Here is a 23,451-nt window from a genome sequence, read left to right as displayed (position 1 = left end):
AAGGTTAATGTCTGAATCTCACTGACAAGTGAATAAAGTGATTGCAAGTAGGAATGATACTTTCCATGATAAAAACTGGAGGGAGCAGGAATAGAGGGGCTCAAATGGATGGCCCATTAATCTGGTTAATACAACGTTGAGATTCCACGTGGGGAAGGTAGTATCCTAGAATGACCTTCTTTAAGTTCTTTAAGAAAGGCTTTGATGACTGAAATCCAAATAGGGAAGAGTTTTTCCTGTTTTTTTAGATATGGGGCCACAGCTACTAAACATAGCCTTATAAATGTAAAAGCTAAACAAGAGGTGTGTAAAAGAAATAGGTAACAGACAATCTCCTGAACCTTGGCCTTTAAAGGATCAATATGTTGGAAAGACAATAGTGAACAAATTGTTTCTATTTTGCAGCGTAACAGGCAGGTGTTGTGGGCCTGTGTTCTTCTATGACAATGTCCATACAAGGTTGTCACAGATTTAAAAAGCCAAACTCTAGGACTTCAGGATTGCAAAGTTGAGGGACCTGGGGTGTTATTTCGCCATGGCTCAGCGTGAGAAGGTCCTGCCTGTTCTAAGTATATCTTGTAGGGAACCACTGATAGTTCTGGAGAGTGGTGAACCAATGAATGCTGTGCCAATGTGGGAGCAACCAGGGTAAGGGTGAGAGATGTCTGTCGAAGTTTGCGTATCACAAACGATGTAGTGGGAGGTGGAAAAGCATAAGCAAATATCCTAGACCAACTTATCCATAGTGTGCTGCCCTGGACTGTGGGTGTGGGAACCTGGAGGTGAAGTTTGGGCATTTGGCATTTTCTACTGTAGTTAAAAGGTCTATGTCTGGTTGACCCCATCTCTGAAAGTATTGGGAGAGGACTTGGGGGTGGAGTTCCCACTTGTAGACTTGTTTGTGCCTCCTGCTAAGGAGATCTGCAAAGTCATTGTCCACTCCTGAGTGGTATCAGGTAAGTGTTGAATGGTGTACCGGAAGACCCACCTCCAAATGTTTATGACTAGATGAGAATGCTGAGAAGCTCTGATGCCCACCTGCTTTTGGAGATAATACATGGCAGGCACGTTGTCTGTCTTGATCAGGACTACCTTGCCAATGAGGTTGGGAAGGAAGGCTTTGAGCATTAGATGAACAGCTACTAATTCAAGGTGACTGATATGGAGATGTCTGTGTTTGAAAGTCCAAAGTCCCTGGACAGTTAGATCTAGAGGATGTGCTCCCCAACATGTGAGGGAGGTACCTGTTGTTATGTCTGTGAGACTGGGTCTAAAAATGTCTTCCTTCGAAGAGATTGTTGGTATTCCACCACTGTAGAGAGTGGTAATCTTCGAGGCCAACCGACACTTGATCTTGCCATTGACCCTCTGCTTGAGACCATTAAGGCACTAAGCACTCTTGCAACAGATGCATGTTTAGTCTGGCATGAGGTACTATGGCTATGCATGAAGCCATCATACCTAGGAGACGCATGACTGTCCACACGGTTGTTTGCTGATGAGGCTGGAACTTGGGAATGAGTGCCTGAAAGGAATGAATTTGGGCGATATTCAGGTAAGCTATCACTCTTGGTGAGTTGAGGATGGCTCCCAGGTATGGTTGTATTTGAAGGAGTTGGAGGTGGGATTTGACTGCCTTGATGTAAATGTAGAGTATTTATATAGCGCACTTCTACCCGGAGGCCTCGTAGCTCTGTATTCATACCGCTGTGGAACCCATCCTGGCTTTTCTGTGAAATGTCCACTCCTGGGCACCCCAAGGTGAAGCCAGGCATCCACAGCGCTGCTGGGGCCGTTGTGGAGATTAAGCAAGCTATTGCCCAGAGTCACAGAGTGGGACCCATCAGGGTCTGCCGCTCTAACCATTGAGCCACGCTTGTCCATGGTAAAGCCTAGTTTATGTAGTAGGTTTATGGTGGCTTGAGTGTGTAGGAAGCACTTTTGACGAGTAGCACTTTTGATGAGCCAGTCATCTAAGTATGGAAAGACGTGTATGTTTTGTCTGTGCAGGTGAGCAGCTACTACTGAGACATTTGGTGAAGACTCTGGGGGTGGTTGGCACCCCAAAGGGAAGCACTTTGAATTGGAATGCTGACTTTTGATTACAAACCTGAGATACCGGCGATGTGCCGGATGAATAGGAATGTGAAAGTAAGGGTCTTTGAGATTGAGTGCAGCCATGAAGTCGCCTTGTTGTAATAATGGGATGAGATCTTAAATGAAAGTGCTCTTAAAGTATATATTGGTCTGAGATCCAAGATTGACCTCAGTGACCCGTCCTTTTTGAGAGTAAGGAAGTAGAGTGAATAATCCCCTGTGCATTGCTGGTGTAATGGCACTTGTCCTATGGGTTCTTTGGTAAGAAGTGCCTGAACCTCTTCCTTGAGTAACTAGTACATATGTAGTGGTGAAAGTTTGTGTTTGCGAGGTGGAATGTTTGGAGGTGTGGAAAACAGCTCCAAACAAAAAGCATGTTGGATAATATCCAACACCCTCTAGTCACTGGTGAAACTCTGCCAGGTAGGAAGAAACCCTTGTATTCGATCCGACAGGTGCTACATTTTTTATTTGATGTGAGCGAGATTAATAAAGCTTGGGAAATGCAGTAGGCTTCAGGGCGCTATAGTCTCAGTGGTCTGATTCAACCAGAGCAGATCAGCAGAACTGCAAAAGCGCTCTGGGGTTTCCGTATAGAGTGAAAATTCAGGTCTTTGAAGATTTTCTCAAGGGAGATTTGAATTTAATGCTTGTCAGATGAATTGGCAGCGAGTTCCACAGTCTTGCTGCCACTACCAAGAAAGCTCTCCCTCCGCATCTCTTCTTCTGAACTCTGGGCACTGTCACCAAGTTGAGGTGAGCTGAGCAAAGATTTCTCCCAGGGGTATATCATTGAAACATTGCCTTGATTCCCGCCGGCTTGCCAGATAAAGGGCCTTGTGCACTATGCAGATCGCCTTGAACATAATTAGCTTTTTTATTGGGAGCCAGGCCAAATTATGAAGTTTCTTGGCCACCGACTGCAGTTTTGGAATGTCGGGAGTGAGCCTGGTCAATGCATTGCACCATATGCAGTTTGGCTTGGGTGCCGTTGTTGCTATCTAAATAAAGGGCATTACAGTAGTCAATTTTTGAAATGACTAACACTATGGCCACCTGTTTTCATGCCAAGAGGGGGATGAAAGTAAAGATGTTCCTCAACATTATAATAAGCCAGAAACAAGTTGACGATGCCAATTTAAAGAGAGCCTGCAGTCCAAGATCACCCCTTCTTAGCCTTCTCTGTTGGCATAGCTAAAGTACCTAATGTTTTACGGCCACCAGTTATTATTCAAGACAGCGCTTTGTATTCCGAAAAGCAGCACCTCAGTCTTTTCCCCATTGAGCTTCAGGTAGCTTTTCCATCCACCTTCCTACTGCTTTCATACAACGGTTGAAGTTAGCTGCAGTAGCTTCTGTATCTTTCATAGTTGAGAGACTGCTTGTAGCAACATCAGATCTATTTTTTTGACATATATGAAATACTCTCCAATACTTACTAGATATGATGGCATACGGGACCGGACCTTGAGATATATGGGTCTGCCAATTCATCATGCAACGACTTAGGTGATACTTATTGATTATATAGAACTCTCTGTTAGGAGGCAGACTGGACTATTTGTGCAGGTATCTTTCCAACTATATTTGGGAGATTCTTGATTCAATCTTGACAAATCCTTAGGTGACTACCTTTGATGCCGCTTTTTTAATGAATTGCAACAATTATGTCAATTTCTTGATACCCCCTGGAACTAGGGATGAAGCCTTGAGAAAGTCACTGAACGTGACGAAACACGTGTCGGCTGTTGTTTACCGTGGACCAGGACGAAGAGGACACAACCATTGTTCTTAGTTGCTTTCTGATTGTGATATAACATTAGGGAATACATGTCCTTTCCTGGCCCATGTTCTAAGATATGTTACTGAAATTGTTCCATTTGTTTTCTAAATAAGTGTCTCATGAAAATTTTGATGTTCCAAACATAATCTTTGTATTAAATTTCATTTTGATTCAGAGAACGTAAACTTGTCTGTTGCCAGTGGTATTTGAGTCGCCAAGGGAAATACATTCTCTGCTCTATCCAAATATAGAACTAGATAAGTGACTCTAGAGTGCCGGGATATATATATAGAAATTTTGTGTTTGACAGTTAATGCATTGGCAGGAACTGTGAATTAAGCATCTAGGTAGTAGGGTGCTCTTCTATGCCGAGTGGCACCAAACTCGAATGGGTATTTTCGAAATCTAGTGACTGCAAAATATATCACTCTGTGACCCAATCTGACTTCACATGTGCTACAAGTGCGCCTCCTTAACATTACTATCATTTAGTCTTATCACAAAAAAGTTTGTATTTTTTATCGACCCTTGGTGTGATGACCGCATCCTTGAACATATCAGGTAAATGTTGTAGCATGCCTTTAAGCATCGGAAGATATTGCGCCAAGCGTTAGCTAGAGGAAAGTGTTTCAAATAACAAGTCATTTTCCATTGGTTCAGTGAGGAGCTGAACCTGGTGTAAAGTGGCCACCCTACCTATAATGTCATGATAGGTGGTGGTATCGTCTGGAGGAGAAGGGGTGGCCTAATAAATATCTGGGTCTGTGTCAGTAGGTGGGTCTGTATCATAGGTGTCCCACCGTTCATCTTGTGGTGGAATGAGGTATTGAACTTCGTTGTCCTTGTGTCCCCCGAAAGAGTGAATGAAACCTTGTGGAGAATGTTGTGGTTCTGCATGAGATGAAGGCAGTAGGGAGTTTGCGCGTGGTACAACAGGTGGTGGTGGTGGGTTGAGGGGCAGTGGGATTGTAGCCTTATCTACTTTTATCCTGTGCTTTGGTGGGATTGGTATCTCCAAAGCATCTTCAAATGTTAACTGCCTTTTGGCTGGTTGTGTTCCGGCATAAGGAAGTCTAGCCAGTATACAACCAGTATCTGTTCGATAGTTGCCAAGAACTATTCTCTCCTTGGTAATATGAGTTTCTATTGGCACTGTGGGCAAGCTGGTACACAGGCCAACATACCTGTTGGTGGTGTCTAGAATCAGCCTGACACCAATCCTACAGTGTATGATGTCAAAACACGCAGATCCTATATAGGTTTCATAGGAACTACACAACAGCATGGAAAGCTATGTCAGTGGCCAGAGTTAACAAATTGTGTACTGGCTGTTTTGGTGTTGCCCTTCTCAAGTGCCAGTGTTGAGAGGGCTTTTTCACAGAAGTTTACATGGGAAGGAAAGTGCGAGCGCACATGACCAAAGACTCACTGAAGAAGGATTGTATGGTGTACCTCAATAAGTTTAATTTGCAAAAATAAATTTGGACCTCATACACACTATGTGTACACTGCCTATATACCATGCACTTTCAGTGCAGAAAGCAAGTAATAATATAAGTAAAACATTACATAAACACCAGAAAAACACAGTTTCTGTTGTTTTTAGTGTGAAATCGTTTTTATTAAGTTTCAACAGCAAGATGCAGTGTGCTATGTGGCCGAGTCATAGGCATTTAGCTACCGTTTTGCTTTGCAGAGCATCAAGATAACATACATAGAGACAAAAATGAGAAAAATTACAATTCCCCACCATTGTTCTCCCCCGGTCTCCTCCCCGGAACCTGAGTAATGGAATGAGAAGCAATCCTAACCCTCCATACCATCTGGGATATTGCCCCAGGTCAGGAAGGCGAAGCAGCCACAGGCATCTGGGGCAGGACAGCTCGGGGAATTTGGTACACAGCAGGGATACGAAGGGGCGCCACACATCAGCGAAGGAGGTCCCGTCGCCTTGTAGAGAGGTGGTGATGCGCTTCATGGACAATACATACCACAGGCGGGGTAGCCAGCCCTGTATGTTTGGTATAACATCTGTGCCCCAATGTGATAAGACGTTTTGTAGTGCCGCCCCAAAGGCAATGCCTATTTGTTTGACCTTGTGGGACTTGAGGGGATAAGTAAGTCAGTCTGAGACCCCTAAGATTATATGCACAGGAAAGTGGAGGAGTGTAGTGTCAAAGTTGTGGTCTATTTTGTCTAGCACCTGGACCAGTACCTAGTAAGCGTAGGGAATTCCCACAGCAGGTGTAGAAGTGTGCCATCAGAATCGCACCCTCTCCAGCAGGTGAGGGAGCGATCAGGGTCGCTCTTGTGGAGTCAGGCGGTCTATGGTACCAATACGTCATTATCTTAGTGGCCGTCTCAATGCTATTGATATTACGCACTGAGTGTCTAACTCGATAGTAAATGTCCGACCCTTCTCTGGAAGTTAGTGCCCTACACAGTTCAGCCTCCCACCGTCTTTGGCCCGCGGAATTGGTCGGCTGTTCCGGGGCCGTAGGAAGTGATAGAGTTCTGTGATGAGTCACTTGGGGGAATTTTTAGAGAGCAGCCATCGCTCATACTTGGCGAGGTACCGCCCCGATCCTGGGCGAACCTGGGGCCGCTTGACACAATATCATATTTGCAGGTAGTGATAGAGCTCTGTTTCTGTCACTTGGAAGTTAGTCTTAATATCTTCAAAGGGGTGGGGCCGTCAACGTTGAAGAAATGTCCCACTGATTTGGGTCCCTCCATGTCCCAGAGGCTAAACGTGTTTCTGTCAAGTCCTGGAGAGAAATCCCGATTTTCTGTAACGAGAGTAAGAGGTGAAGGTAAGGTGGTCAAACCATTGCGGGTGGCTGTTGTGTCCCAGGCTGCCAGTGTGCACGGGCCCTTGGAGAGCCATAGAGCCCTATGGGTCTATTGACCTTGCGGAGGAATGAAATCTTCCAGAGAGCCATCATCGTGAGCGTACGCTCCATGAATAGCCAGTGTTTCTCCGATTCCGGCAGAGCCCACTCTAACAGAGCTCTCAGTTGCGTTGCCTTGTAGTAGCAGCCAAGGTCAGGAATCCCCAACACCCCCTCTTCATGGATAGCTGAGAACCCTATTCAGTCATGGCCTCTTGTCTGCCCAAACAAATTAAATAAATTCAGAATGCAGTAGTTTTAGAACACCCGGAGGGGGTTCTACCGGGAGGGTTTGAAAAAGATATAGGATTTTGGGGAGTATGCTCATTTTCAGGGCAGCTATCCTACCCAGACAGGGAAGATTTAATGGTTGCCACCTATGGAGCACTTGTTTAATTTGGCGCACTAACCGAGTATAATAAAGAGAGTTAGTCTCCGCCATGGACGAAGACAGCAGGATGCCCAAATATGGTATAGCTTTTTGGTCCCATTGAATAGTGAACATCTGGGCCAGCGCGGTGATGGTGGTCTGTTTCAGCGAGAAACTCAACAATTTGGATTTGACTACATTGACCTTGAAGCCAGAGGCTGCTGCGAACTCCTCTAATTCGATCAGGAATTCTGGGACGGAGGTGTGGGGGGACTTAAGTGTGGCAACCACATCGTCTGCATAGAGGCTAACTGTGTGGCGCTCTCCTCCGAAGAGGATTCCCTTGATCAGCCTGTTCTCCCGTATTTGCTGGGCCAGCGCCTCCATATAGAGAGCAAATAGTAAAGGGGAGAGGGGGCAGCCTTGCCGCATGCCTCTGGCGATGGGGAAAGGTGTAGAGGTGAAACCATTCACCCTAACAGTGGCCGATGGGTGACCATAGCCACTAAAAACCCACAGTCGAAAGCAACGGCCGATTCCAAATTTCTCTAGGACAGTCTCCAAGAAGAATGCCTTCTCAGCATCTATGGAGAGGAAAACACATTCCTCAGACTGCCTCTGGGAATTGTCTAGGAGGTGTAACAACCGTCAAGTGTTATCACTGCACTGTCTGGCAGTGACGAATCCCGCCTGATCTGGATCGGTCAGGCCTGGCATCATGGGCTCGAGTCTTGCCGCCAGGATTCCCGTAAAGATCTTAAAGTCGATGTCGAGGAGTGATATCGGCCTGTACAAATCACAGTGTCGATTGTCTTTCCCGGGTGTGGGTATTGCCGCTACTGACGCTAGGAGCATAGTAGGTGGCAGTTCCCAGGTGTCGGCAACCGAGTTGAAGAGTCGCGTTAGTATGGGGGCCACAAGGGGACAAAACGTTTTATAAAAAAGGGCGGTAAACCCATCCGGGCCGGGGGCTTTAAGAAGTTTAAGGCAGGTTATAGCTCAGATAACCTCTTCAAGTTTCATGGGGGATATCCAGGGTGGCTGCCTGATGCTCAGTCAACTTGGTGAGTGTTATGTTCTGACAATACCTAGAAGGGTTTTGACAGTGGCTGGGCAGAGTACAAGGTGGCGTAAAAGTCTCAGAATGCGTCAGCCATGTCTTCGCCACATGTGTGTTCCGCACCATCAGTGTTCTGGATGAAGGGGACCGCCGCTGCTTGTCTCTGCAGCGCAGTTTATGGGCTAAGAGTCGACCGCATCTGTCCCCACCAGTGTAAAATGCGTGCTTCAGGAGAAGGGCGACATATTCCGCCCTATCAAGGTAAAGGCTAGCCAATTGTACCCTGGCTGCTTTTAGATTCTACCAAACCCGGGGGGCCCGTCCTCTTGTGAATCCATTCCGGTTCCAGCACCTGCTCAGTTAATTCTTCCTTTTTTTCTCTATGGGCCTTGTTGTCTGCGGCAGAAGTGGCTATGAGGTCCCCATGGGCCACCAACTTAAGTGTTTCCCAAAGGGATATGATGGAGGTGCTGTGTGTGTCGTTTATAACCAAGAGGTCCTTTAGCATCTTCGCAAGGCGTGTCACTACCATAGGGCCCTGAGTCGCCATGAATATGGTGGTCTGAAAGAGGGGTGGAACTGTAGGGTCATTGTCAGACCGCATGATCAGAGAGCATTTGGGGCTTAATGATCGATGATTGCAACAATGGGAGGAGAGAGATAAATAACAGGAAATGGTTGAGGTGTGCATAAGTCCCCCTGGCGTGGGAATAAAAGGTGTAGTTGCGCTTATGGGGGTGGAGGTGCCTGCACATGTCTACTAACCTTAGATTGTGTAACCACCGGCGGTGGGTGTCTGAAAGAGCCTTTGTTGCCCCCTGTCACTGTTCAGAGCGATCCAGCTGACCGTCAAATACTATGTTTAAGTCGCCCCAAGAAGAATTTGTCGGTCGTGTATGGAGGTCAGGTCTCCTATCGTTTTGTGCAAGAAGGCTTCCTGTCCATCTTTGGGGGCGTAGAGAGTGACCAATGTCAAGATATGTCCCCCTATAGTCACCAAGTGCGCCTGGAGGCGGCCTTTGCCCTCTGTCACATTGGTCCCCACCCTCCCGGGAAATGTGCATGGGACTAAGATAGCTACTCCAGCCCTTTTGGTGGGGGGGGAGGAGTAATATTAAATGGGAAAGCATTAGAGGGCATTCTATAGGTGTCACTGGATTTCAAATGAGTCTCTTGGAGCACACAGTTGTGGCCCACAGAGTTCTCCAAATAGGAAAAAATTGCTCTACGCTTCATGGGATTGTTGAGCCCTTTCACGTTCAGTGTAAGAATCTTAATGCTCATCTGCTGGAGGTGGGGAGGGCTACGCTTTTTAGGGGCCAGTAAACTGGACGGCCTGTAGACATCCTAGAGGGATGGTAATCTAAGGTAGCTAGTGACATGATGCATGGGTAGGTAACCTGTAAAGGTACAAAAGAGATTCTGCAAGGGGGAGGAGACCCCAACAGTATAAAAAACAATGACCCCAAGGATCCCAACAACATATACAAACAAAAACCCATACTTAACAGTGACGTAAAAGTAGCTCAAAAAGGTCAAAGTCAATGTCACAAGCGTCTTGCTCGTAGTAAAACAAGAGAAGGGCACACGTTGCCCAGAGCTCCCCTCTCCCGCCAGACAAGCAAATGGGAATGTTTGCAACATCATCCCTCGGAGGTGAGGGTGTACCCATACCGTACCAAGATGCAGTCCAAAAATACATATTTCACTCCAAGGATGCCCCGGTGAGAGTTGATAACACTGCTTGCCCTTCTTTAGCCATGGTGCCTGGATCAGGGCGTATCGCTGGGCTTGGGGGCTTGATAGTGGTCCATCCAAGGCCGCTGGGGCACTGGCGCTGGTTCTGACTAGGCTGATCCGGCTGAGGCCCATCGAGGCCCAAGAGTTTGTAGGCCACCTGGAGTGAGTGGATTTGCCTCAGGTGAAGATCAACCGGACGGATGCCCCCAGGAGTATTTTATGCCTTCTTTGCGGAGCTGGAGTGTGATCGGTCTAAAAGACTTGCGTTTTAGCAACGTGTAGGTGGCCAGGTCCTGACCTAATGTGGGTTTCTCTCCTTGGTAAGCAAAGTCCGGGTTGTGCCTCGATTCGTGAAGGATCCTTTCTTTGAGCTGGAAGTCATGAACTCATGTCAGAATGTCAGCTGAGGGCGCAAAGGCCAACCTACGAGTGCCCACCTTGTGTGTACAATTCAGCTTGATCAAGAACTCCAGGGGCTCCGCCAGGATGGATCGGAAAAGGTCTGCTACGAAGGTCTCAAGATCGCCCGCACCATCAGTGTGCACTGAACCCCGGATGCGGAGGTTGTTGCGTCGGGACCTTTTCTCCAGGTCCTTGGTGTGGGCCTGCAGGTCTAGGTGTTGCTCCTGCAGTCGGAGAACCTCCTGCTGGAGAGGTTCAATTTCTTCATCTCGCCCTGTGTCCTGGTCCTCCAGCATATTGACTTGCTCTCCCAGGGAGTCCATATCACGTCACACTTCTCGGAGATCTGCCGGGAGGTCACGCTTCATTGTGGCAAGGTCGTCCTCGAGGGTCGAAAAGAGGGACTCCAGGAAGGAACGGCTGACCAGGCCATCTGGTTCCTCACTTCCTGAGGTGTCGTCTCGAGCCCTGGGCCCAACCAGACATCAGGCTTTTGGGAGGATTTGAGTAGCAGCTCCTTGACCGATCGACCTTGCTTTTGGGGGCTGTCATATCTGCTATGGGGTCTTCGTCCTGATGGGGGCCAGTTCCGCTACAGTCAGCGACAGAGGAAGAGCCCTATGGAAGCACCAAGAGTCTTGTTGTCTTGCCTGGAAGCAATTCAGGTCCCTCACTAAAGGCACAGTTCTCTTGAGGTGCGTTAAAGTCAGATCAGGTCGCAAGGCGCGGGCATTCACTGCAGCGCTACCAACAGGCCTTCGCGCAGGGGCACCCCCTCCAATCCAGCTGGCAGCCTAACGATTCACTACTTCCAGCAGGAGGGTCTATGACAAGGGGGAGCTTTGGTCTCTGTAGGTGCAAACCTGGTAGTCTTGCTCAATGATCAAGGCACAATGGGTGTGAGCTCACTACCAATGTTGCTTGTGCCTGCCATCGGGGAGATCGCTAGAAGGTAGGCCAGGCCGTCTGCAGCAGATTCCCCAGAGTGCGCACTCCCAAATCATCCCCCTACCTCCGGGGTCGTCCAGCCATAGGTCACGAGCGCCTCCAGCACCTCAATGTCCCCTCAAGTGCTGTGGTGGCAGGGTGCTCCCCGCAGCCGTCAACTCAATCGCTCCTCCTCCGCCGGGTCCGCAATGATGAGGCCCACGTGTAGACATGGCGCCGGGGCATCGCGTAACTATCGCGGGCCGGATCCTCCTCTGCCGAGTCAAGCAGGGCCAGTCCCTGTGCCGCTAGGGGGGGCTGGTGTGTGGTTAATATGGCACAGTGACTCCTCGAAATGCGCCGGGACCGTCGGAGAAACCAGACCCCCGCGGGTACCGCCCGAGCGCTTTCCGCTCTTCAGGACCCTCTGCAGTGCGTCGAATCGGCACGCCACCAGGTCAAAACTGGTTTTTGAGCAATGCCCCTGCCTCCACTCCCTCACTGGTGTGTAATGCAGTTGCGGGGTGCCTCCTCACCAAAAACAGAACTCCCGTTCTGCTAGGATTACTGTGAGAGGCCTGGAGGGAGTGGAGAGCTCCGTAGAAGCATCTTAGCACGACACCATCTTGGCCACGCCCCCATTCTGTTGTTTTTAATGGCATGAAAATGTGTAACCACTGATAACCACAGTTTTTTTAATGTATTGAAAATCACTTGAAAACACTGGAAAAAAACCAACCAGAATTTACTAAAAATAGAAACAGGAAAGCCTAAGTATATTATAAACTAGTAACGGTTCCACTCCCTGGGGACTGCCTTTTCCACAGCATGGGAAAAGTCACACTAGTAATATATCTCAAGCTAAGAGGAGGAGGTTTTTACAAGAAACCTCAGCCGAACACTTCGGTGTCAAATGCAATGAATAAAGTGGTCTACTCTTTTAAAATGGGGCCATTGATTGTTGGCAACTCTGTTGCAACTGCCACCTCAAACCCTTTAACACCTACAGGTGAAAATAATTCTCTGCAGCAGGTGGAAGAAAGTGTGCAAGAGAGCAATGAAAGTAAAGGAATATGGAGGTGAAAACCTTGATTGGGGTTCTGCTCAAAAGAGGGATGACTACTATCCAATTGGCAAAACCCACTCACGGGTATACCTGGGCGCCCAAGTGAAAGATTTTTTGAAATTCTGGATAACCAAGCAATTGATTATTTATACAATAATATGACTCTTTTATTATGACGAATGGAGCAAAGATGTTGCAAAGAAGTTGAAGCCTGGAGATAAACATCTGATCGTGATTATGAATGCAGGTGGCTCGCTCCTCTGTGTTAGAGCATGGGCTTATTCACCAACTGAATTCTTCAGAATGGTCATCCTCCCCATATTTGAATGAGTACATTAAGACCAAGATTAGGGATTCTGTTAAGAGAGTTACAAGGATGAAATAAGGGCACAATGCCCTAAACCAGCAATCCTGACTATGGTGGCTATAGTGCTAACAAGATTAGGAGCTTTCTTAACCACATCCATGCTACAGCAATTCCTCCTCTCTGCTGCAGATCCATGATTCCCATTGTTCATGACAAGCTCAGCTCGTCATGAGCACACAGGCAGTATACTGCATGACGAGCTGAGCTCGTCATGAGCATGGAAGGGGTTAATAGGGAGGTAAGGATCCCAGAACATGAGTAGTTAAAGCATGGCCTGAGGTCAGGAAAAGATACTGGATGCTTTAGGTCCAGTTGCCATATTGCTGTGGTGGAGCAGGCAAAATCTTCAGGTGAGGTCCTTGCTCCTGATCTGTGATGACTGGAGCTCAGAGAGCAAAAGGTGATGATAACACAAGATTTATCCTATGAAAGGAGTTAGAGTCGGCTATTACATGTAGACCCGCAGTTGGGGGCTGTTAGTAATCAGGAATTCTTCTTTGGAGATGAGTTAATAAATGAAATTGAATGATATGTGCTTTATGTCTCTGGCAAGGCCCATTCTTCTTTAGCAAGAAATTTCAGATGGATCTTTCCCAGAGTCTTTTTAACTTCAGATAACAATTCAGGTACCACGTGTCTATGTTCTTTCAACAAAGAATAAAGGGAGGATTCATCTACACCATCAGACTCCAAGAAAAGGGGTGGTGGAATGTAAGGTAAGAGTGATTCCCTCTCAGTATGTCAAGATGGGAGGCAGACTGTCTTTATTTGAGCATTGTTGAAGTATGATTTTGGGTGATCCATGGGTACATTCAGACAGTTCATGGGTTTCAGATAGTATTTTAAGCTACCCCAATTTTGGAAACAGCTCTAGTGCCTACGATGTTTTCTTAAGATGGCGAACATTTGATTTCAAGAGAGGTGCAGGAGTCATGGCGGGAATGGGTGATGATCATTTATCTAGACAATATGATGCAGGCAGTGATAGATTTTATTCAGAGCATGGAATCAGTAGTCAACAAGGAAAAATCAGACCTGGTATTTTAAAGGAAGGTGGAATTCTTGGAGTTCCTAGTGGGCTCAGAAAAGCAAATCCTGTCTCTTACAGAGGCAAAATTGAAATCAATCAAGAAAGAGTTGAGAAAAGTGTTGACTCACCAGCAGATTTTTCTGTGTCAGCTTACATGGCTAGTAGGGTTACTCTAATAGTCAATTTAGGCAATTTTTGCAGGTCCTCTTTCTCACAGGGCAATTTTGAGACTAAAGATAAATGGCCATATTAATGGCAAGTAACACTGTGAAGCAAGTAATATTGCTACGATGTGCAGCATTACAGGGAAAATAATAAAGGAAATAATAGTCCCTGAAGACCGTATGGTGATAACGCGCTCTATAAATAGCAATTATAAATTACAAATGACAAGTGTGAACCTCGACATCCTCTGTAAATAGTAAATAACGATCAATTGATTGGTCCAACTGGAAAAAGTACAGTTTTATACAATTATTCAACATTTAAAATCGCAAAGAGAAAAACATATTAAGCTTTCTTAATTAAGGCATTTAAGGGTAAACTGGTGCTCCCAAACGACACAACGGCGCAGTGAAAGTGAGGTAAGTGGGGATGAATTGCGCTAGTGCAAAACAGTATATGAACAAGGATGGTGACTGATAAGAATGAAGAGGTGTTTGATACACACTCTGACACAGAGTGAAAGGGACCAATGTTGCCTTTATTACTGTATTACCCAGGTCCCATGGGTACAGGGTTGCTTTTTTTTCTTTCAAATGCGTTAAAGGGAAAGGGCAAGATTGCACTGTTTTCAGCCTTCTAGCACAAACACAAGCACTCTTGCACCATGGTTCAACGATGCCTGTGTTGCATGCAGAATTGTTTTTGTGGAGGGACACATTCCTGCAAAACAACAATACTGAGAGGTATATTCCTCTTTTCATGTGTGCTGCAGAATTGGGACCAGATCAGAAAGGGTATAAACGGATAATTATGCATGTCGATAGCACAGTGGAGAAGAGAGATACAGGCTGATCACAGCCCCTAGAATTGGGACTAGGTCTAAGATGGTAGGATGAGACAGAGACGCATGCTGACAGGGCACAAATCGAGGGACACAAGCATATGGTGATAGAGCAGGGAACAAAGAAAGGGGAATTTAGGAGATTAGAGAGGAAGGGTTGCCTTCAGAGGTTTCTTGGGAACGTGAACATCCAAAAATCGGGTACATAGTGGAATCTTGTAAAACTGGTTCAGTGGTCTAGATAAAGATTGCTATCAGAAACTCTACAGGAATGGGAATATCATACATTCAAGTTCTAGTGGTGACAAAGTGCTAGAGAAATCTTACCACGCACATTCAGCCCAAGCCAACTGCAAAACACAGAGATTAGGCAATATGAGTCGAAACAAACAAAATGGCTTCCTACACTGTGTCATCCTGCGGTCCTCAGTGCTCTGGATCTTCTGCCCATTGTGGAACCATGTGATGGTGGGGTAGGGAAGGCCAGTGACCTGACACTCCAGGACTGCTTCTTTGGACTCAATCACATCCAGGTCATGCAGAGGCTTCAAAAAATCTGGCATAGTGAAGCGTTCCACTTCATTCTCAGGTAGTTCCGGCTCCTCTGGGATGGATGGCATCTTCTCAAGTTTCGATCTACAGCAACAAAAGAAAGGATCTTACATAGGCAGCTCTGTCACAATTAAGCTTTCTTAATCAATGGCAGTGTTTAATTCTGTACTGGCTAGATTGTTCTTTGTATAGAGTTCTGTGTTGTGCTATGTTTTCCTGTACTGACTATATATGGCCATATAAGACTTGGTTTTAGAGTGTACTAATAAACGTACATTCACATATTTGTTAATACAGTGCAAATGTCAAATTCGAATTTATCACAACAGTAATCAAAACTGACACCAGAAAAAAACTTTTTACTGTCTCAAAGACTGCATTAAACAAAGAATTAACCCTCCTAATAGTCATGGAGACTATTCAATATGGCTTTAACAAGCTGCACAAATGTAACCCCTTGCATCATGGTTTTGTTTAAATACTTTTTGCTGAAACACCAACACATGAAAAGAAGCATACCATAAACTATATATGCCGGTGCAGAGAGTGTGATATGTTATTTACTACCACTATTGAGTTAGGGGAGAAGCACCATGACTCTAGCGAGACTGCAGCTCTCATTTGCCCCACTACATGCTCAGCAGTTGTAATAAATAGCATATTATAGTCTTTGCAAACGCATATTTATCTCCCTCTTACATATATATATATATATATATATACATATATATTACCTACTGGCGGTCGCCAGTAGGTATATATAGTTAGGATTTTTTTCCTATGGGATTTCTGAAAATTCTATGTTGAATAACTTTGGCGTTTGTGGACGGAATTGGCTGAAATTTTCAGGAAAATGGCACATTTTGTTTCTGAGCAGCCCCTGAAAATTCTGGGGAGTTTCGTCAAGGGGGGGGCCGAGAAAAAAGGGGGCTCCCAAAACGCGTTTTTCCCATTCATTTTTCCATAGGGCGGTTGGAATCACTTTTAGCTCGAACGGCTGAATGGATTTACACGAAATTTGGCAAAATTGTAGATATGGTTTGCCCGACGTGCCTTTGCTATGTCTCAATATATGTGCTCCAGTGGATTTTGAGAAATTAACGTTTTAAAAAACAGATATATCTGTAACAGCGCTCTGGTTAGCGCTCCGGTTCGCGTACCTGACACGTAACGGAACTTCGCGAAGCGAAGCTGATTGGCTCTACATTCTAAACAGTCCGGACCGGCCGCCATCTGCGATTTTTTGCCGTAGAGGCGCGTCCCGGTACGCGAACCGGGCAGCTAACCGGGAAGCTAACCGGCAGCGTAACTGGAGTCTGAGGAGAAGCTGATTGGCTGTCAATATTGTAAACAGTCCGGAGCGGCCGCCATCTTGTCTCTCGGTAGGATCGAGAGACAAGAGGTGGAAAAAAAAAAGGGGGAAATGAAGGAAAGGGGGTAAGGTAGACCCCTCCTGACCCCCTAGGATTAATGAGGGGGCTATTAAAGTGCCCTGCAGGGCAGAAAAAAAAATTTGTGATTTTTCGTGGTAGAGGCGCGTCCCGGTACGCGAACCGGGCAGCTAACCGGCAGCGTAACGGGAGTCCGCCATCTTGTGTTTTTGGAGCGTTCGGTTCGCGTACCGGGTAGCGTCCCGGTAAGCGAACCAGGGGAAAACCAAGAGAAACAGTAAAAAAAAAATGAAGGGATTAGATTTCCACCAAACTTTGTAAAATTGTAGGGACTGTTTGTTTGATGTGCCTTTGCAAGGCCTCAAGATATGTGCACGTGTGGATTTTGTCTAATTAAGGTTAAAAAAATATATATTTCTGTAAGCGTGCTCCGGCGCGCTTACATTACGGGTTTTGTTTGCGCTGCAGAGCCGATACGTCACGGTTATGCGACGCGTCATGAGGCGTCTCACGTGGCTAAAGAATATATTTTACAGCTATAGATATTAGCTTTTAAAAAACCAATGAAATTCACTAAAAAAAACATAGGTTATAGACCATATATAGTTAGGAATTTGCATTTACAAAACCTTACAAATTCACTGAAAAAACCATAGGTTATAGACCATATATAGTTAGGAATTTGCATTTACAAAACCTTAAAAATTCACTGAAAAAACCATAGGTTATAGACCATATATAGTTAGGGATTAGCATTTACAAAACCTTATTTTACTCACACAAAACCATTGAAATTCGCATATATAGTTAGTTGCACTAACTATATATCGCGCACCCGCAATCCACTGCTGATGATGTCACATATTACATCATTCATGACATGGTCAGTGACATTACTGATTACATCACTGATGACATCTCATTTGACATTACTGATCACATCACTGATAATATCATTCATGTGATAATACGATGAACCTCTTCAGACTCTAATATAACCTTAGATACAATCAGTGTAAACAGACACTCACAGATTGTCACTCATCCATGGAGTTACTCATACATCTAGTCAGTCATGCAAAGAATCAACCACTCCTCCATTTCCTCAACTATACAGTTATACACACCTTACTAATTCAAACATATTCTAACACATATTTACTCTCTTATACAATCCCTGATACAAGTTCACAATGATCCATACAGCCACTCACACATTCACTGGCTCTTATGCACAGTTATTTTTATATGTCAACTCTCACATGTACTGTGTTTTACATATGCACTTACTTTGACATGTAGCACTGAGATATCCTTTCACTCACCAATACACTCATGCACACAGTCAACTGCCCATGCAGCTGTTTCCGCATGCACTTTTGAACCCATACATCTAGTGAATCAACTGCTCACACATCTATGCACAGAGTCATACACCTCCCAGCCACTCACACACATACTCAGTCTCCCATACAAATACTTGGGCAACCAATCAATAACCCATATAGTTACTCATATAGCTACTGATTAACACATGCAGCAGTTTACAGAACAACAGACATAATAATGCACAAATTAAGACAGTTTAGTCACTAACCCATGCACTCAGTGAGACACATTTAATCACTCAGTCATACAGTCAGTCATGCACCTACTAAATCCGTCATCCAGACACTTATACATCCACCCATTCTTCAATATGTAAGACATATTTTAACTTTACAGAAACATACAGTCACTGGATGTTGTCATCAGTGATGTCATCAGTGATGTCATTTGAGATGTCATCAGTGATGTCATTTGAGATGTCATCAGTGATGTCATCAGTGATGTCACTGACCATGTCATGAATGATGTAATATGTGACATCATCAGCAGTGGATTGCGGGTGCACGATATATAGTTAGTGCAACTAACTATATATGCGAATTTCAATGGTTTTGTGCGAGTAAAATAAGGTTTTGTAAATGCTAATCCCTAACTATATATGGTCTATAACCTATGGTTTTTTCAGTGAATTTTTAAGGTTTTGTAAATGCAAATTCCTAACTATATATGGTCTATAAGGATTAGTTACTTACCTGTAATCCTAGTTCTCATCCAGGGGTATACTCATCAAAGTCATAAACTATGAATAATCCCTGCCCATGTGCGGGATCCCGGAGCATATAGAAAATACATATAAATATATATGTATAAATATGTGAAACATATAATAGCAGCCTAAAAAAACATTTTCTAACTGGCAAAAGTGCCGCAAAATTACATAAATTAGCATACATACAGTAGTACCCTTCCAAACCCTAAGGAAGAAAGAGCAGAAAACATTTGTATACAACAATGCTTTATTGCCATAGGAAAACCTGTAATTGCAGGCATTTGCCAGTAGGCTGCAGTAGAGTATAAAGCAAACAGAGAAAACTGACACCTTGCCTTTAAGGCATTAGAGTAGGGGTACCGTGCCTTTAAGACCTGAAGGCAACCCCCTGCTCCCATGGTGCACCACAGGTGACAGTTGGGTCAGTTCTTTTTGGAGGTGAATAACACCTGAGGAGATCAATAATAAAACATCTCATAACTTAGTAACTTTGCTCGTCCGGGGAGGTGGGCGGGAGCTTATGACTTTGATGAGTATACCCCTGGATGAGAACTAGGATTACAGGTAAGTAACTAATCCTTCTCATCCAGGGGATACTCATCAATAGTCATAATCTATGAATAGATTAGCAAGCTCATACCCAAAGTCTCGCGGACGAGCAAGAAGTGTAAAAACTTCACAGAAGAGCTAAGACATATATTGACAATACATCTTAAGCAAACAAGTTCCTTAAAGAGGCCTGCCCTACTCTGGCGTCGGCCTGAGTATCTGAGTCCAGGCAATAATGGCGGGTAAAGGTATGGACAGACCGCCAAGTTGCCGCTTTACAAATTTCAGAGATAGGAACATTACGAAGGAGAGCTGTAGTGGAAGCTTTCCCTCAGGTAGAATGTGCATGTGGTCTACCCTGCAAGGTTTTGTTAGCTAGTTGGTAAGCAAAAGCTATACAGGAGACAATCCAGCGAGAAATTTACCGTTTGGAAGCTGACAGACCAGTATTCGTACTGCCATAGTTAACAAAAAGCCGGTCATACTTTCTCAGAGGCAGGGTTTTTGACAAGTAAAACTTCAGGACCCTCCGGAGATCAAGGGAGTGTAATGACCTCTCCGGGAGAGTGGAAGGATTAGGAAAAAAGGTAGGTAAGGTGATAGACTGGTTGATATGAAAGTCTGAAACCACCTTAGGCAGGAAACTTGGGTGTGTTCTTAAAACCACCCTATTGGCATGAAAAACCGTGTAAGGTTCCTTGCAACACAAGGCCTGGATTTCGCTGACCCTACAGGCAGAGGTAATCGCCACTAAAAAAGCAGCTTTCCAGGTCAAGTGCTGCAAAGAGGCCTTATGGATAGGCTCGAAAGGAGCACTCATCAGCTTAGTCAGTACAATATTCAGCTCCCAGGGAGGAGAGGGAGACCTCACCGGTGGGAAGACTTTTTTCAGGCCTTCTAGGAAATCCTTAACTACAGGCATAAGGAAGAAAGATGTCTGATTGGGAGACTTCCTATATGCTGTGATGGCAGCTAAATGAACCCTGATGGAGGGATATTTCAAGCCTGATCTTGCTAAATGCAAAAGGTATGGAAGAATCACCTGCTCTTGGCCATGTACCGGGTCAAGAGAACCATATGAAAAACCTCTTCCACTTAAAAGCGTAAGACTTCCTAGTGGAGGGTCGCTTAGATTCTTTAAGAATAGTCATGCAGTCTGCTGGAAGGTCTAGATGTCCATACTGGATGACCTCAGGAGCCATGCCGTCAAGCGAAGGGAAGGAAGGTTGGGGTGCAACACCCTCCCCCGGTCTTTGGTCAGCAAGTCTGGATGGCATGGTAGGCGCCGGTGAGGAACCTCCAACATCTGAAGGAGATCGGGGTACCACCACTGGCGTGGCCACTCTGGTGCTATCAGGATCATTCTGGTGTTGGTCCTGTAGAACTTCTGGATCACTGCCGGGATCAGAGGCTGGGGGGGAAAGGCGTAAAGTAACGTTTGAGACCAGCTGATCAAAAGGCCATTCCCCAGTGATCCCTGTTGGGGGAACCTGGACGCGAAGACGGGGCATTTTGCGTTGTCCATGTCTGCGAACAGGTCTACGTCTGGTACGCCCCAACACCGAAAAAGTTCTTGAGCCACTTCCTCGTTGAGCACCCAATTGTGCGCTTCGACGAAGATTCTGCTGAGGCAGTCTGCTTGGACGTTTTGAATTCCTGGTAGATGAACTGCCACGACGGACAGGCCTCTTGCTAGGAGCCAGTGCCAGATGGCTTGTGCTTCCAGAGACAAGACTCTTGACCTTGTGCCTCCCTGCTTGTTCAGATAGAACATTGTTGTTGTGTTGTCCGTCTGAATCTGGAGGTGTTTGGTGCGCAGGGCAGGATAAAGAGACTTGAGAGCAAGATGGACTGCTCGCAGCTCCAGGAAGTTTAAATGAACGCCTTGCTCTATCTCGGACCAAAGGCCTTGAACTTGGAGTTGGTCCATGTGAGCACCCCAGCCTTGGAGGGAGGCATCCGTGACAATTGACTGAGATGGAGGAGGACGATGAAACGGAACTCCTCGTAGAAGATTGGATCGTTTAAACCACCATCTGATCGAGTCCCTGGCTCCTTGAGGAAGCATGACTCCGGCTTCCCACTGATCCGATCTTTGAGACCACTGATCCTCGAGGGCTTGTTGCAGAGGTCTCATGTGAAGGCGAGCATTGGGCACAATGTAAATGCATGATGCCATCGATCCCAGCAGAGAGGACACTTGTCTAGCAGTTGGGGCCTGATTGTCCAGAAGAAGGCGAGCCTTCAGAAGCATAGATGACAACCTCTCTTCCGAAGGACACACGCTTGCCTGAAGTGAGTCCAGAGAAGCACCCAGGTAGTGGATCCGCTGGGAGGGGTTGAGAACTGATTTCTTCAGATTGAGGCCCAACGACTTCATCAGTTTGAGGCAGAACGAGAGATGGTTCTGAAGCAGAGACGGAGTGGAGCTCTTCAACAACCAATCGTCTAGATATGGATAGACGAAGATCTTTCTTTTGCGGAGAAAAGCAGCCACCACCGCCATGCATTTTGAGAATGTCCGAGGTACAGATTTCAGGCAAAACGGTAGTACTCGATATTGGTAGTGACGTCGTCCGATCTGAAATCTTAGAAACTTCCGATGTTTGATGGACACTGGTATGTGGAAGTAGGCGTCCTGCAAGTCGATGGCACACATCCAGTCCCCCTGGTGTAGGTGTGGGAAGATCTGGTGCAGGGCAAGCATACGGAACTTTTCTTTTCGTATGAACTTGTTTAACCTTCGAAGGTCTAGGATGGGTCTGTATTCTTTGACAGATCCTTGTTTTTGAACCAGGAAATATCGTGAGTACACTCCTTGATTTCTGTGAATCAAGGGAACCTCTTCTATGGCCATTTTCTCTAGAAGGACGGAGACTTCGTCTTGTAGCAATTGAGTCTTGTAACGTGGAAGATGTTGCAACTGGGGAAACAGCTGAGGAGGAGGGGATTTGAACCTCAGCAAGTAACCATGCTGCACAATACTCAGCACCCACCTGTCTTTTGTAATGGATTGCTACTCTGTCAGATGATGAGAAACACTCCCTTCCACCGGAGTGGTGAACAGACTTGGAGGAAGCAATGGCTCAGGGCTTAGGAGGTTGTTTTGAGTTGAACTGCTGTCTGGTATTGCCACCTCTTCCTCTGCCAGGACGACGCTGCTGGAACTGCGTCTTCTGTTGCGACTGGGTCTGCCACTGAGGGGTTTGAACCCTCTGTTGGAAGGCCTTCCGGTCACCTTGGCGAAAGCGTTTCTTGAACTCCTTGCGCTTTTCTAATCCCACAGCTTTGACGGTGTCCATTTCAGCTTTCATTTTGGACATTTCGTCGTCCGCGTGTGGACCAAACAGAGATTTCCTGTTGAAGGGCAAATTCAAAATCTTCTTCTGGGCATCTGGTTTGAGCCCTGTCAGGCGGAGCCAGGCTGAACGACGGGAACAAATGCCACTTGAGTAACCATGAGCCGCAAGATCTGAGGCATCAACTGCGGCGCTAATAACTTGATTGGCTACCAGGCCTCCCTCCTGCAAAGACTCCAGAAAATCTTGGCGATCTTCCTTGGGGAGCTTGTCTGTAAAACGAGTCATGGAGTCCCAAAGAGACCTGTCGTACCTTCCAAGTAAGGCAGAGGCACTCGCCACCTTCATAAAGGACGAAGGGGTGTTGCATACCTTCCTTCCAAAAGAGTCCATAAGCTTGCTATCTTTTTCAGGTGGTACTGAGGAAGACGTAGAGCCTGCATGGGACTTCATGGCAGCCGCCACAATGATAGAATCCGCAGGAGGATCCGATCTGAGGAACAAGGGATCCTCTGCAGGGGCCTTATACTTTTTGGCTATTCGAGATGGAACAGATCCCACCACTGCTGGTGTGAGGAATGTAGCCATAGCTGGTTCTAGGAGGCCAGGGACCAGGGGAAGTAGAGGTCTGGGCGCTGTACGATGACGGAGGGTATCAAAGATCACAGAAGTGGGAACCACTGGAGTGGTCAGCGTGATATTAAGCTTTGTTGCTCCTCTGACTAATACATCTGAGAAAGTCGCGAGGTCATCAATCGGAGAGACTCAGGAAGGTGGCGTAGAGGAATAGGTCGGAGAATGAATCTCGGTAAGAAGATCTAGT

At 46.0% G+C, this 23,451-nt stretch overlaps 1 protein-coding gene across 3 annotated transcripts in view; it reads right to left on the bottom strand.

The window, feature by feature from the left end:
- SPEG (striated muscle enriched protein kinase) overlaps positions 1-23,451 on the bottom strand; it is a 1,422,155-nt gene that overhangs the window by 629,824 nt on the left and 768,880 nt on the right. For all 3 annotated transcript variants that reach the window (XM_086954403.1, XM_086954404.1, XM_086954405.1), the window contains one exon: positions 15,146-15,375. In XM_086954403.1, the coding sequence (XP_086810529.1) occupies positions 15,146-15,375 (230 nt within the window). The remainder of the gene's footprint in view (positions 1-15,145; positions 15,376-23,451) is intronic.

Source organism: Lissotriton vulgaris, chromosome 2_1 (genome assembly GCF_964263255.1).
Source record: "Lissotriton vulgaris chromosome 2_1, aLisVul1.2, whole genome shotgun sequence".
In the NCBI taxonomy this organism is placed as follows: Eukaryota; Metazoa; Chordata; class Amphibia; order Caudata; family Salamandridae; genus Lissotriton; species Lissotriton vulgaris.
Note: the sequence above shows the minus strand (reverse complement) of the source record. Positions and strands in the feature narration are given on the sequence as shown.